At 41.2% G+C, this 16,062-nt stretch overlaps 1 protein-coding gene across 2 annotated transcripts; it reads right to left on the bottom strand.

Annotated features, from left to right (window-relative positions):
• Window positions 1–665: 665 nt before the first annotated feature.
• Window positions 666–15,953, bottom strand: rfx1b (regulatory factor X, 1b (influences HLA class II expression)). Of its 2 annotated transcripts, none has more exons than XM_040146733.1 (18): window positions 15,788–15,953; window positions 14,247–14,622; window positions 8,461–8,558; window positions 8,241–8,333; window positions 7,026–7,099; window positions 6,562–6,868; window positions 6,282–6,463; window positions 6,053–6,172; window positions 5,581–5,702; window positions 5,191–5,309; window positions 4,802–4,905; window positions 4,536–4,687; window positions 4,204–4,301; window positions 3,517–3,666; window positions 3,191–3,402; window positions 2,925–3,078; window positions 2,783–2,828; window positions 666–2,678 (listed from the first exon to the last, which is right to left on the bottom strand). In XM_040146733.1, exons 2-18 carry the CDS (start codon window positions 14,593–14,595, stop codon window positions 2,527–2,529), a joined length of 2,532 nt encoding a protein of 843 aa, XP_040002667.1. In that variant the 5' UTR covers window positions 14,596–14,622; window positions 15,788–15,953; the 3' UTR covers window positions 666–2,526. The 2 variants fall into 2 exon arrangements, with proteins under 2 accessions (XP_040002667.1, XP_040002668.1); XM_040146734.1 differs by having other exon boundaries at window positions 8,241–8,330.
• Between the last annotated feature and the right edge of the window lie 109 nt (window positions 15,954–16,062).

Here is a 16,062-nt window from a genome sequence, read left to right as displayed (position 1 = left end):
GTAAATGTTTTCTGTTCAGCAATACTCTGCTTACCGATCGCCCTGTTTCAGTGAAACTCCAGGCCTGAAGTGCGTTATGGTGCTTGGACCCTGTTATTTGTGCTTGCAAGTCTAGTTTTTGCTTTATTTTTCGTGAATTACTGGATAATTTTATGTACTCAAGCTTCACAAAGTCATTCAAATAAAACAAGGAAAATACATGAGTCTTCGGTTGAACTAGTTACAACTGGTAAACAATTGCAACCTGTGACGAGGGGCTCAAGATACTGTAGGCTTCATTTTAAAGGGGCAATCTACCAATTTTACACATGAAGATCAATTTCCTTATAGCTTGAGCTGAGGGGAACAGCAATATGTCTTCTGTGGCTCTGGAGGAGTTTCCTAAAGTTTGAAAAAGTAAACGTGATCACTTCACGGTTACCTGTGCTTGGGGGTCCAGTTCTGCATTACAAACTGGAGGTATGGGGTTTGACAGAAGTGGGCATTTAGGACGCATTAAGGGTCTAACAAAATATGCAACTCTTGCATCATGGGAAATTAAGGAGCCAGTGGTTTTGGAGTTTGACCCATACTAGAGACTGAATGTCAGGATATCTCCATCTCTACTGCTTACATTTTGACCTTATTTTAAAACTGTCTCAACTCTAAGGAGGAACAATACTACAAGTCTGGTGTAGGTGATGTGGTTGAGCAAAACCAAGAACAAACAATATGTCGAGGGGTCAGAGGAAAGAAATTCTGGTACAGGTTTCGAGAGCAATCATGTCCTTTTAGTTAACAGTAAGAATAAAGCTACAAATGTAGATCAGATTTAAGTACATAGGTCTTCAAAATAATATCAAGAGGACCTCATAAAATGTGTGGCAGCACAAGTTACGGACAGAGTCCAAGTCACAATTTTTGTGATAGTGACATTGCAGTTCGCAGTTGATTTTATTTTAAAAGACAGATTTTGTAGTCTGCCCTCGCCATATGGATAAATGGCGAGGGCAATTTTTTCTATTTAGTGCTCTTTGGTGGGATCTTGATAGTCAGATGTGCTGAAGTGCTGAAGGACACCCCATTACGACTAATCTTTTCTATTTTTTCCTTTCAATACCAAAGTTCCACACTTCATAAAATCAACATCTGCTCATGTTATGTGAGAAGCTGCTGGTTGAGCATGCGCTCTTTGGAAAGGGTCAATCTAGAAGCTCACCATATTCACATGCCTGGTCCATCATCAAAATAAAAATATAGCTCAGTACTCTCGATGGTGGACATACCACAACATATTTCTTAAGGCAGTAATGGTTAAACAACATACAAATAGTTCGGATATATGACAGTGTTCACAAAAGGTACATAATATAGGTTATCTACAATATATTCAACATAGAAACCCAGAAAATAAACATCTACTTTTACACTTCAAAAACTTTGAGATAGCTGTAGCTGGTACATCTAGCTGGTACGAAGGTTGCCATGGATACAGTGTATGCTCCTGATTGTGAGGGATAAACTTTGGCCTCGTCTTGCGGCTGACTTAAATTGCATTCAGTCTATCAAAGTTTGTGTGGTAGCACTTGAGTAATCTGTCTGTCCAGTAGGATTTTGTGTGCGTGTGTATAAAATAAGATTATGAGCTTGAAAGAATGAATGGATGATCAATTGATGAAAGGATGAATGAAGAACAACAAACTGGGTGGACTCACAACAAAGCTTGACTGTCACCATCTCAGTTTTTTTTTTTCTGTTTTTTTTTTTACAGCTAGTAAAAGTTCATGACAACACCAAAACTACTTAACAGGACCTTCATTTATTAATCCACCAATAAAGAATATATAGAATACAAGCTTCTTCTTTTTCAGGCTATTAATCTCTCAAAGGCACAGGGTAGCAGTTAGTTGGCCAAATTTTTAAGAAATGACATAAACAAGTAAAATATGGCATCCACAAATAGCTGTAAATCAACATCCATGTGCCAAGAGAATTTATGATGCAGTATCATTCCAGATGCTACTCTTAGATTTAAAAAAAAAGAAAAAAAAGAAGTGTGTTTCAGACAGTGCTGTTCATTTAAGTCCAGCTCCCCTGCATAGTCGTTGCTTTAAAGGCAGTGTGCCTTTAAAGCACAATGAAGAACACTGGAGTCTTCTCATCTCTCCACAGCAATCAGGTCAGTGGTTAAGGCAGGGCAGGAGGGAGTGGAGAATATATTGCGTGTATTGTTTAGTTCAAGGTGGACATGAGTGGCTACTGACATCGAGCCACTGAACAGACAGGGAAGGCACAGGGAAAGATTGTAAATGATCAGGTGAAGGCCAAGAGAGAAAGAATGGCTGCACAAAAGTAGAACATAAAAAATTGGCAAAGGGCTCTCCCACTTTCTCACATGCCTTGCACACACACACATGACAACCACACACTGAACATCAAATATTGTCTGTTTGCAAACCAGAAGCAGGTGACAGAATGGGATGACATGATGTTAAACTTAAAGCAAAGGTGAGTAATGTGATGTGTGTTGATTATATAGATAATTAGCTAAGGTGTGTGCAGGTTTAAAGTTGCCCTAGGCTGCTTGGCGGGCGGTTCCATTGGCTCCTCCTCATCGACTGCACTCAGAGAGCTGGACTGCAGTACAAGATCTCCGCTCTCTTCTTCGCTCTCCTCTTCCTCATCCTCTTCCTCTTCTTCTGATTGAGAAGGGCAGTGACACGACAATAAGCAACATAGTAACAGATGCTAGAGCAAAACTTGAAACCCCACATATTTGTGAGGAGAACCACGCTTAATTTACCCTTTTCCAGGTCTGGTGAGGTTCGGCTCTTGACAGTGCTGGCAAACTGCAACACAGAGTAAGGATTGAACATTTAGAAATATGCGGTGTATCATCAGGTGTAGGCGGCACCATGTAAGCGACTGTATGTGCAGGCACATACTTCTCCCATGACTGCAATGGGCGTCTCTCCTTTAGCCTGGGCCACCCTGTGCTCTATCAGGTAGTACATATACTCATCATACAGCAAGCGGATCAGGTGAAAGGAGCCAAAACTGGCAGCACTGCGCAGAGTCAGGTCCCGGATTACCATAGAACTGGTCAGAAAGCAGAGGAGATATACAAAACGTATCTTCAACATAAAAACCAATTTTTTTTTTTTTTTTGTGGTGCATCTTTATAGATCACATATTTCCTGTTTCCACTCACCTATAGAAGGACCAGTTGAGCAGGAAGACCTTGGCAGCCTTTGGTAGGGTGATGGGGTTGTGCTCGTAGGGCTTTAGAACCTGGGAGACAACACCATCAAGCCAGGTAGCCCACTGCTCCAGGGAGTTTTGCTGCTGCAGAGTCATTTTAAAGTCTTGCTCCAGTCTCTGGACCACACGGTCTTCACACTGACACACCCAGGACGCCTGCTCCTGAGGTGGACACAGGTGGACAGTGTCAGGGTTCTGCTCTGTTTCACTTAAACATCAACACAGGAAAATAATAGATGTGAGGGGGAAAGGAGAGAGACAGGAGTACTGACAGACCTGTACGTTAGTGAAATCAACCCGGTTGAGGTCGGAGAGCATCTGGTTGATCTGGGCTGAGTTTTGGAGAACGGCGCGGGCAGCCTGGGCCAGGTGGTTCAGGCTGGTGTAGCGTCGCAGCGTTTGGGAGAAGGAGCCTACACACACCACCTACAGAGAGGCGGAGGAAAAGTATGAAAGATAAGTAAAGTGCAGCGTGGGTTTTTCTAGTCTCAACAGGACATCACTGAAAACATGTAAATGCACACCAACACAAAGGACACAGTAAGATCCCATCACTCAGGTCACATTTGGAGTTGGGCAGGGACATGTGTGCATGAAGATTTCAAATTTTGCCTCTCTCATCTTAAATTTTTTGTTGTTTTAATCTGATTTCAAACACCCACAGCAATTCTCCTCTGTAGCTGTATGGTGAAACTGTAATGTGTATTTTTTTCTGTTTTGTCACAGTTTTCAACAGTTATGGGAGTGGGAGGTGAAACCAACTCGAATAGTGGTCACTTGACACACATTTGAGATAAATTCTCATTCCAGGTTTGAACTGTTTAAATTGGATCTAGACATCATCTGGATGGCTCTGTGAAATTGTTGACATCTGGCCATTTGCAGGCAGGAAATACAAAAATGTAAAGGAAAAGATGCAGAGCTCTGTCTTGATATCTAATCAGTGCATTAACATACAAATACCTTTATGCGAACCATCTCCTCTGGGATGTTCATCATGGCACCTGTCAACCAATTCTCCAGACTCTTTGCAAAGTTGCGGATGGCCTGAGTTAAGGCACCTGATGCAGGGGTGGTGGCGATGGACAGAGGAGAAAGAGAGAGAGAACTGGTTTACATTTACATTTAAACCTGAAGGAATGTAGTAGAGGAGAAACCCCCTAACCTTGCCCCCAGGTTGAAGAGCAATGATGCCTCACCTTTTCAGGCTGGAATGCTGTAAACCTGTCAATTAGTCTGGGTTGCCTCACTAAACAGTTTTGTAATCAGGGCTCTCACAGGCCTTAATAACTCACTAGGGATGGGTCTCAGTACATCAGGGATGAGGATCTCCACCAGAGTCTGGTACAGCAGGTTGTCACACTCCCTCGTCCAGCGCAACACTGGCTCAAACTTACACAGCACCACCAGGCACGATTTGGGCAGACGCTTCTCAGACTCATTGTGCCTGGAGCAGCGTGTGAGACAGTTGTTACGGAAGTGGGGACAGACCATTCATAGTCAGGTATAGCAGTGTTTTACTTCTTTCATCAGGCTGTTTGAGTGTGTTTGTGATACTTACAGGTTGAGTGATTCTGTGTCATTGCTCTGGCTGAACCTCCAGAAGGATTTCCAAAGTGTCTCCACAAGAGTGAATTGAAGGTTAACCATTACATCCAGGATGGCCTGTGGGGATCCCACACACAATAACACAAAGGTGTTTAAACCTTCTTTGCAATTCTATGCGTCATATATTTTCACCAGAAAAAATGTTCTGTTTTAAGTTGTCAATAGTACAGAGAGCTTGGCTTCTTTTTAGCACTTGAAAAACCTATGTGCTGCAATATACAACGAATTCACTTCAAATTTTGACATCAGACAACTGGCTGTCATTAAAGCTGGGAATAACCGCTAAGAATAAGGAGTACTATGATCAGTGTGTGTATCCTCTCTCTGTCCACAGCTGCCTACCTCACAGTGTTCTCTGTAGAGAGTCTGGAAGGCCTTGAGGTGTTCTAAAAGGATCCCATCAGGCAGGGTTCGATCTTGCAGATCCATGTCCACAAACTCTGGCAGCGGCCTTGACGCCTCTAACAAGATTCAGCACAAGCAGAGAGAGAAACAGAGGGGACATTGAGATGAAACAGTAAGGTCTTTGGTTTCACATGTTAGACCCAGTCTTCATGACCAGTCATTCCATTGTTACCACAGCTAATTTTAACCAACACCGCTACAGGAAATACAAGCCTGGGTTATGACAGTATTATTTTGTTTCTTTTAAATAAAACCATACATACAATAAAGACTGTGTAATGCTAGAAAACAATGGTGCACACTTTATAGAGTGCAGGTGCTCCTCACCCAGAAACTGCTGATACTGTTGCACCTGGGCTGAAATATCACAGAGTGCCGCCGCCTGCTGTTGACCTGCCCCACCTGATGTACCATTGGTGATCCCCTGTGTCTTCTGAACTGGCTTTATCCTATTGCACAAAGTTCAGGGAGACAGAGACAAACAGTCACAGGGAAAACACAGGTTACGTTGTAACTTGATCACTTGAAGAGACAGGCAACGGTAAAATCATAAAAAAAGCAACTGTTGCATCTTGCGGTTTGAATGGATCTTTTACCACAAAAAGGTACTTATAATGTGTATGGGTGATTCAATCACTTGCATTTACACAAGACAGATGGGTTAACACAACCAAAAAGCATCAAGAACATACTGCAACTCAGGCACAGATTTAAAGAAATGAACCCACAGGTGAGGCATTTTTAGGCGTTGGTATACAGTAATATAAAGACATTCTGTATTTGGTCCATGTGTGGATACCTGTTTTTCTGTGAGAAAGGCTGCTGCCTCATCGCCATGTGCTGCTGTTCATCCATCAGTCTGAGCAGTGGGGAACCAGATTTGATCCTCAGGCCATAGTAGTGGTACTTAGAATTCCCTCTGAAACACACAGGAAAAAGTTATGACAAAGACCTCAAGTACTCATCTAGCACATGTGCATGCGTGTGTTTGTGTGTGTGTGTGTGTGTGTGTGTGTGTGTGTGTGTACCTGGTCCCTAATCTTCGTGTACGTAGCCCCATGAAGACAGACCTTATGAGTTTGCCAAAAGACGCAGCATTAACAGGCTCTAGTTTCTGCTCCTGGCAGTGCAGCAGGTAGTGGTAGTAGAGGGTGCAGCGAGGTAAACTCACCCCCTCAGCCCCCTCGTAATTATCACAAAGCCATTGCACCTAGAAAAGATGGTAGGTCGGAAAATTGAATTTTCTGAACCTTCATGTCATAGATTATGACCAAATACAGTTTTCACTTTCACAACTTCAGTACTCACAGTAGCAGGTGGTGCTCGAGAGTTAGGGCTAGAGTAACTCTGTCCTCCTCCTCCTCCTCCTCCACCTGCTGCTGCTGCTGCTCCTCCTCCTCCTAACACATAACCTCCCTGAATAACGTAGCCTGCTCCACCCGCAGCAGCTGCCCCGCTACTGGCTCCTCCTGTTGCCACAGAAACTGGCTGCGAGGTAACAGATCCGGTGATGTCTGACTCAGAACTGGGCGTAGTCTCATAGTAGGTGGAAGAGGAGGTGGGAGGGGTCTGGGAGTAGAGGGGCGAGTCGGAGAAAGGGTAGTTGCTCGATCGACTGGACAAGAGATTTACATGCACAAAAAGACATATAAATGCACAAACAGGTACAGTTGTATGACCAGGAAAGTTCCAAGATGTGTGTGATTGATCATGTTTGTGAGTGAGCATGTCCAAGAGATACGCAATATGCAGCCAAAGCAGTTTGCTCTCACATGGTGGATGTGGTGAAAGTTGCATCTCCTGCTCCGTCCACATACTGCACCTGGCCAGAGTACACATGCTCCACCTGGACAACAAGCAAAGAGGAAACTTAAAGCAGCTTTCACTGATTTTATTTAGGGGCAGCGCAATAGAATGTAAACACAATATGGGCATTTTATCACATTATAAGGTTGTTATATCGTCTGCCAATATTTGTCTATTTCCAACTGAATTTTAGGTCTTTGGTTGTTCTTCCCCAAACTCTTAGGGGAAATATCTGACTTTTTAGCTGCTAGTTGCTCCACAATGTTCCAGCTAGTCACTAAATTTGTCTGTGTGCCATTTCTGGCTTGGCGGACAGTGTACTGTGGGTTTTTTTGAGCCTTTTTTGCTGAAAACAGGTGCCTGCTGCAGCTGGTAACAACACTGATCATAGCATTGAGAGTGAAGTAAAACAGTGAAACTGGGGGGCCTGTAAAACCAAAAACAATTAGCTAAAAGACACTAAAACGCTCCATAAAAGTGAGTCAAACATAAGAGTTGGTAGATAAGTCCCTGTCGGTTCATCACTGCAAGCGAGCCCTTTCAAATCGCATCTGGTCATTTGATCGATTGTTAATGTAAAATTATAAATTGGAGCAGCTTTAAACTTAGCCTTTACCAGACATCTAGCTTGTATCAGCAATGAAAAATGTGTGCTGTGCTCCATAACTGGGTCAAGAGGGTTTTTGTTCAGAGGAGGCGACGAGCAGGCACAATTTCTGAAACCTGTCTGACAGCTTACCGTCATTATTGTTATATATCAGTAGATGCCAGATTGTTGACTGCTTTTTTTAGTAGGCACGATAGTTTAAAGACCGGTATTAAGGAATACAACTAGGGAAACATAGAAGTAGCAGGATTGTTGTCTGCCATTAAAGATTAATATAAGTGTTGTGTTCAAGTACACCATTGTGAGAGTGAGGGATGAGCACAAGAGAATGAAAAAGACTGTGACAGAGGTGGAGAGACATGCAAAGCTTGACAGAAATCATTTTCTTTTCTCCAAAAGGGCACAAAGGCCTTTCTCTCCTACATCCGTCTCTTGCACTTGTTTTTAAAAGTGCCACATGACAAAACCATTAGTAATGAACACATGATGACATTACCCCTAAACTTGAATTGAATGTGTTTCGTATCTATTCTCTTACATGATAACTTTAAATGCCTTGTGTATATCTGTTTACCTCCTGGTTAATGTGCACAGACTGTAGGTTGTTAATTTGGCCTGTCTGAATCCTCTTGGCTGCCTGCGACACGGCTTGCAACACTGACCTCTGCTGGTGAGTAAAGTCACAGTGTCAGATAAAACTTTATCAGCAGTCAAGCCTCTGTTTGTATCCTGCTCCTGTACGGTCAAATGACACATTTAGGGGGTATGTAAATTTGTGTCTTTGTGCGTCTCACCTGTGGGGTGGCCTGCACTGGTTGGACCACCTGAGTAGGAACGCCAGGGGCAGGCGGGCTGGAGTCCGACAGACTGTCATTGGAGTGAACAGAACCCTCTAGGGATGGCACATGACGGGTAGGGGAGAGAAGTTTCATCAGATGATCAAATAAAACTCAATGAAAAAAAGCGAGCCACCATCACCACAAGTTCAGTACTCACGACATACTGCTTCCAAATGATAATAACAGCCACCGCAGAACATCCTGCAAATAAGTTTCTTTTTTTGCTTGACCAAGGAGAGACTGATAGTGAGGAGGGGGAAGAGTGATTCTGTCCAACTCTCCTTTCATCCTTATATGTTGCAGGCAGAAGGACAGCCTTGGACAGCTAATCTCCCCAGATGGAGAGAGAAATCCCTCCATCTTGTAAACATGCAGATCAGATGAGAGAGGGAAATGAGAGATACATGAGGGATGAAGGATAGAGGGAGAAAACAGTGGATGGAGGGTGGGCGGAGGGGAGGGTAATATTCGCTTTTTTTATACCCTTCAGGTGAGAAACATTTGGCTTTAAGTGTTTTGCACTGTCCCGCTCCCACTGTGCTGCTCTTACTTCTACCTAAGTTAACAGCTGTAAACATACTCATAGTTACACTTGGGCCAAGTCATAGCAGAGCCAGCACACCTCCGCACAACCCACCATTCAAAAAAAAAAAGAAAAGAAAGAAAAATACTATGCTATGCTATGATTAATATTGTGTTTAACATCAAAAATGTAAAAAAACAAAAAACAAAAACAAAACTCTGATAAGGGGCTGGAGACACATCTACGCTTTCTTCCTCATTGAGAAATTCTGGGTCTATGAATAATCAGATATGTAACACAGCGTGTTTGCACCGCCCACCACCGCTGCTTGCACTAGGTTGACCGGTGAAACAGCATGGCATAAAATTATTGCTAGCAAAGAGGAAACCTAGGAGAGATTCAGCCATACATGTCTGAGCCTCAGTCCGACCCATGCTGTGGTCAGGTAGTAATTTTGCTTCAGAAGATTCCTGAGTAAAATGACCCGGAAATATCTTGGTGGCAACCATGATAAGAGCTTGTCGAATTCTCTAAATGCTCAGGAAAGGGGCTTCAGTGCTTCCCGTCTTATCTCCTTTAGCATAGGATACACTGGACTTTCCTTTACGAAAGGAAAAGGAGATAATGCCCTCCCAAAGTTCCTTGCGGCAGCAGCATTTAAAGTGACACACAATGCTCACTTTGCATTAGTTATATATCTTCATTTTGAGCGTTGTTGTATTGCCAATATCATTCATTAACTGAGTTTCAGTCACAGATGCTGTAGCCCTTGCTTTAATAAAGGAAAGGGTTAAGCCAGATCATCTCTTAAACTACATATACACAGTATATTCAGTGGTGGGAGAAGTATTCTGATCCTTTACGTAACTAAAAGTACTAAAAAAATACTTGCGATGTAAAAAGACTCCTCTCAAAGTAAAAGTCATGCATGAAAAATCATACGTAAAAAGTAATCATAAGTATAATTGTTGTAAAAGTACATAGTATCAGCAGCACTGGTTTGGTCATTCTGTCTGTTTTTCAAGAAAAGGGGGCATGAGACGTTTTCAGCCAGATGATGTTTTTAATTCAACATGTGCAAAACTTTAAAATGATTTCGTACAGTAGTAGATTTGTAGGCCTAACATGTTATGCCTATCTTGAATAATTTTAACAATTACTTTCATACAATCATACTAATTGGGATTCATGTCGATAAATATGAGTGGAAAGAAGGGTGAGTGTGATCAGTCACTCAATGTGACAACCATTTTGTCTCACTTTTGTGACTGCTAGCCTATATTCCGTTTTTATTTCAATTCCAACTTTGGTAATGAAGTAATATTTTTCACCAGGCTTTCCATGTTCATATAGCCTGCATTAAATAACAGGGTAAGAACGTACAGGGCAAAGTATCTAAGATGCACTTCTTGTTGTCCATCTTTGGAACACTGTAGTTTCACTTGGCAGACCCACGTCAATAACATCCGCCATCGCATAATTATATAGCTAAGTGTAAGTGCAGTCACATTCTCTTGGCACCACGGTTGTCTTTTCTTACGTCCTCATCAGTTCTCCTTCGCATCTCTCCTTGACCTAATGACGTTTTCCACTGAGGTCAACAAAAAGTGGTTAGAAAAGGAGACTTTATGGACTTTTCGACCTCAGCCCCAGACTCAGATGAGGAGACTGTTGAGCACCAATATCGGTGAGCAGATGTTTCAGAATGGTAAGTGTAGTTAGCATCTTTTATTTGTTTATGTCGTTTGCTAGCTTGTTAGCTTGTAACTGGCAGTGGCTGACATAGCATTCGTGGTTGTACTAATGCAAACCCTGCTCCCTGTACTGACAAATCTGCTCTGTGCTGGAGTTTTCTGGTTTCTTTTGCTCCACCCCCGGAGTTGACGGGATTTGTTCCCTAGGTATGTGATGCATGAAACCCAGGCTGTCTGAATCCATGTTTTTGAGTCTGTCACTGGTACACTGCAGTCGCAAAGTGGAAATACTCAGACATGACGTTGACTGCTTATTTCACTCATGATATGTCTTGTATCATATAATAAAACACCATATGGACATGTTAAGAAGATTAAAAACTCTTGAACTCCGCATCATGATAACTAATGGAAAATGAGATTCAGTCTCTCCTCAAATATTTGTACATTTTGGCTCTGACTGTTCCTTCCTAAATTCCACCTGCCAGTTTAGCAGATTAACAACTTTTTAATTCAAAAAACTTTAAATTCCTTCCACAAGACAATTCAAGATCAATGAGAATTTAATAAATTTGTTTTCAATAGAGATTACATTGTGCTTCCATCAGGCTGGCACCTGACTTAATATCTAACTACTTACCTCTGTCTGTTGGCTATTTTTATACCTCAATGCCACTGAATTTATGGATTAAGAGGGGAAAAGCAGAACAGAACAGAATAACGAGCTAGCCACTGTGCAAGCTATTCTGGTCCATGACTTTTTTTTTTTTTTCTTTAGTTAACCAGGTTTATCCAATCCTGACAACTGCAACTGATACCAACAGGTGCAGGCAGGACTCACCAGAGTAGAGAACTTTGGAACATGCAAACATAGCAACCAATCATATCTAGATGATGAGAAAGACAAGTATTTTTGCAATTTTAATCATGTAGTGTTGTATCCAGTGCTGAAACTATTAGTTAATTAATCATAATTGAAGGAGCCTTTTAAATGAGAGGCAAAATATCTGCAAAAGTCCACAGACATAGCTGATTTATCAATTAGTTGATCAACAGAAAATATATCTCTACTTTTCCAGTCACTTATCAATCAATGGTCTTCTATCACATAAAACTATTAAAAATTAATTGGTTTTTAATTGGTTATTCACATCATTATCTAAGGACAGAGGCCCGTATGGACAAAACACATACAAGAGAGAAAGCACAAACATTAAAAGTACTATATGTAAGTTTTTGCTATCACTACATAGTCAACATTTCCATTAACAGCTGTTTGGAAGTGCTCCGGGATACTCAGGAGTGTGATGAGCTTGATTTGGTTAAGTAACGTTACAAATACTATTGCATGCCGATCAGGCTTTATGTACCTAACCGAACCATTTTTTATGTTTTGATATTTTTCCAGGCAAGAAAGTAACCATTTAGATTTTGAATATGTGGTCAGTTTAAAGTCTCGAAATTTTCTCCTACATTTTCATAGATGTGAGGACCTGTCACTATGGGCACTGGTATATTGTGATGGGCATGTTCCTTTATTTCTTTTTACATCTTGAAGGCTAAACTTATGACAAATAGGACATGTTACCTGAATAAAAATACTCCTTGTTGCCGCACTAACTATATAGTAAATTTCAATGAGCAAACTATAAATTCTGCCATTTTAACAGGTAAATCTCTTCTGTTTAGACAGTATGCCTGGTTTTAATGGTCCTTGTCGTTGCTAAGTCCCAGCTGAACAGAAAAACATTTGTCCTTTTTATGTTACATAATACATTCTATTCCATTCTGTGTTTTTCAAAGTAAGTGTGCTGTTACAGTTTCTAAACCTTGTGTATAGTACAACCAAATATGCTGCATTACTGGGTCATTAGAAATCAAATGTACATCATTCTAGCCTGCTATCAAAAATATGAATGCAAAAAATTGAAGAGCACAAATACTAAAGTATATAATTTCTCATGAAGCAGTTTTACTAAGTTAATTGCATAACTGGACCGAGTAAAACTGCAGTCCATGTTTCAGATATGGGGTGAATTTTTAATAAGCACAGTTATTCGGCTAACTTAGTTGTCCTGCTCCGTGAGAACAAGACAAGCCTGTGACTCTCTCACTCTGGGTGAAAGTGCATAGTGTTACTTGATACTAGTGGGCAAAAAGATCTATGAATAGACGGCCCTAAAATAAACATACAGATAGACTCAAATGTTGGGGTTGATTCTCTCTCATTTCCACTAGTTAACACAATATTTTGACATATTTTGAAAGTGGTTTCCTTATGACTGAGCATTATTTTTTACTTCAGGATACATTTTTAAAAAGCAATGGCCTAAATTCATTTTAGCTATTATCTGGAAAAGGTCCAAAGCCTTGTAAGCACACGTTACATAGCCACCATAGATACAGCCCCATCTAACTTTCTGTACTGCGAATTGCAAACCTAAAGCCAAGCTCATGTAATATAATAATAATAAAAACATCATTATACCACTATCTCTCTGGAAAAGCAAAAGCAGCAGAGTAAAAGGAAAGTCAGGTTCCATCCATCAGCTGTCCATGCTCCCACGTTTGGGACTATGCAGCCTAGCAACCAAGTCCATCAGCTTATTTTGTCCTCATAATGTATGCACCACCCAACCAGACAGACAAACTACATCAGTGGTTTTTCAATCCTGCCGGTCTCAGCTGGTCTTCATTCTAGCTCTCTAATTAGGGACTATTTTAAAGATGGCATGCAATTCAGTAGGGCAGAAAACCTTTAACCTAAGATCATGACCATCAAACAATGAACAAACTAATCATCATCATAAATGATAACTATTATAAGCAGATTGTTATGCACTAATGTTTTGGTTCCAACTTGGGCTATATCTATTAAGCATACAGCAATTAATTGTACAATCTATAAAATATAATGAAAATAGTACAAAAAAAAAAACAATTTCAGTTTCCGGAGCTCAACGTGATATTGTCAAATTGCTTATTTAGTCCGTTCAACAGTCCAATAAGCAAAGATTTTCAATTTCAAATTTACAGAACAGAACATTTCAGAACCTTTAACCCACCTGATGAATTACTTAAAAAATTACTCAATTATTAAAATGATTGAAGATCAATTTTCTGTCAAATAACTAATAGATTAATTGCTTCAGCACTATTTTTTTCTATAACTTTTGGTAGAGCTAGTTAAAAAGACATTTTATGAGATCTTGACGGGTCCTAGAAATGAATGACAAGCATTTGTCATTGTTTAAAATATTAATGGACGAACATTTATACACAACTCTCTGCACTGATTGGTAACTAGAATGCAACACTCTGTGCTGGACAAACTGCCAGTCTCCAACCAGGATCCAGCCTGTTGTTTACACCCAGAAAATAGACTTATTGGACAAACTGAAGCTTGCTCAGACTGCATGGCTTATCATGCCCTCCTGCAGCCTATGTGAGCTAGAAGGTGTGTATTATGTGTGTTTGCAAAGTATGTATGATGTAGGTATGTCAGTCATTCCTGTGTCTCTCACCTGTAACAGTTACTATGATGTACTGAGGAGAGCTGCTCTGACCATTACTCTTCTGGACCGTAGAGTGCTGGATTTCAGGCGATACGTAGTGCTGCGTGGGAGTGGTCAGAACCACTGCCTTCTGGCTCTGGGCCTGAGTGGGCGGTGCTTGAGAACAAAGTACATCCTGTCCTGTTTTTGAGGCAGTGGCTGATTGGTTAGCTGTTGCAGTGGTTCCAGAGGTTGGTGGGATCTCAGACAGGAAGTGTGCTGTCTTTGCGGATGAGGGTGTGGTGGCAGTAGGAGTTGCTATGGTTACTGTATTGGCCTGCTGAGGCTGAAGGTCCTCCGAGAATCCAGAAGTTGCCATGACAACCAATGCTTTGAGGCACTAGTCCTGTAGATAAAAAGAGACACCACTTTTTAATGAAAGTGCTACAAACGTACATATAAACACACTTAGGTAGCACATGATTTCACCTCTCTAGGTTTTGGCCAGATAGAACTAGCGTGTGCGCTCACACGTGTGTGTGTGTGTGTGTGTGTGTGTGTGTGTGTGTGTGTGTGTGTGTGTGAGCGCACGCGCGCTTGTATATGTGTATGGAGCATAAACCAGAGGAGGAAGTAGGGCTTTTGTCTAACCCTAAGCAGTAGTCTAGAGCCTTTCCTGTTTGGTCCAAATATGAAATAGAGTGTGAATTTAAGAACCATATATAAAGCAATTAATTAAATTTCAAAAACAAGGTTAATTCACCATGACAGAGGTATTTCAAGTTAAATAAAATAACTAACTAAAAATTATAAAATATGTAACCACGGACAGTCCAATATATTTCCATCTGAAAATAAACTCATATTAACAACTGGGCCTGACTGTCAGTCAGGCCTTTAGACCATCCCACTAGAAAACAAGCCACTCCTGCGTAAACCAACACGGCAAACAAGACAATCAGATGATCATCCGGCACACCGTGTTCACTGGAGTGAATTGCCGTATCCAATGTCAGACCAAAAACTTTTTCAAAGTCATAAAAACATTAGGAAACATTCTATACCAATGTCTCCGCTTTTATAACTCATACATTATTTATTTGAGTGAACGGTTCGTGAGCTTTTCTTTACCTAATGTTTCCGAAAAGTGAGTTGAGAAAGCGAGAGTGATAGCTTCCCCAGCTAGCAGCTCACGTTGACTTGTGACGTTAAAGCGAGCTAGCAAGTGGCTAGCTTCTCCTGTTGGATAGTCATTAAATCTATGGCCACGCCACCAATCAAATCTCACTCTAATTTCAGTTGTAATCGAAACTGTAAGAAACAGTCTGAACATTCTGACAGATGAGCTATAAAAGTACGACTGACACTACAACACACCCGCCATCTTGTGCTCTTATCAAAGATCTGACATCGCCATAACAACGGTCTGCGTTTGGAAAGAAGCTAGCAACCACTTTCATCATCGACACGTCCGATCAATTTCACGTTAACGCTGACGATTGTACAAACAAGCACACGTATAAAAATTACATAAAATGGAATGATAATTTTGAAATATTTTACTTTTTCACCTCTAGTTTATCCCAGTATTGTCCTTTTTTAGTCGTTAAAGTTTTTTTCCTTAGATTTAGCTTGTTGTTGTTGACTCCCGTTGCTTGGTTCTTGTCGCCAGGACTACCGTGACTATGGCGCCTTGCCTTCACCGGGGCAACTGTTGCTACCCTCTCGTCATCGTCCCGCCCTACACCAAAAGCTGATTGGCTGACTTGGGAGGTGGTCGCGGCGTTATGAAAAAAAAACGATCGTTGATTGGTAGACAGTCCCTGTCCGTCACTTTCGCCAGAGC

The sequence above is a fragment of the Xiphias gladius genome, chromosome 15, assembly GCF_016859285.1.
Source record: "Xiphias gladius isolate SHS-SW01 ecotype Sanya breed wild chromosome 15, ASM1685928v1, whole genome shotgun sequence".
NCBI lineage: Eukaryota > Metazoa > Chordata > Actinopteri > Istiophoriformes > Xiphiidae > Xiphias > Xiphias gladius.
This window is presented reverse-complemented; position numbering and strand designations above follow the sequence as displayed.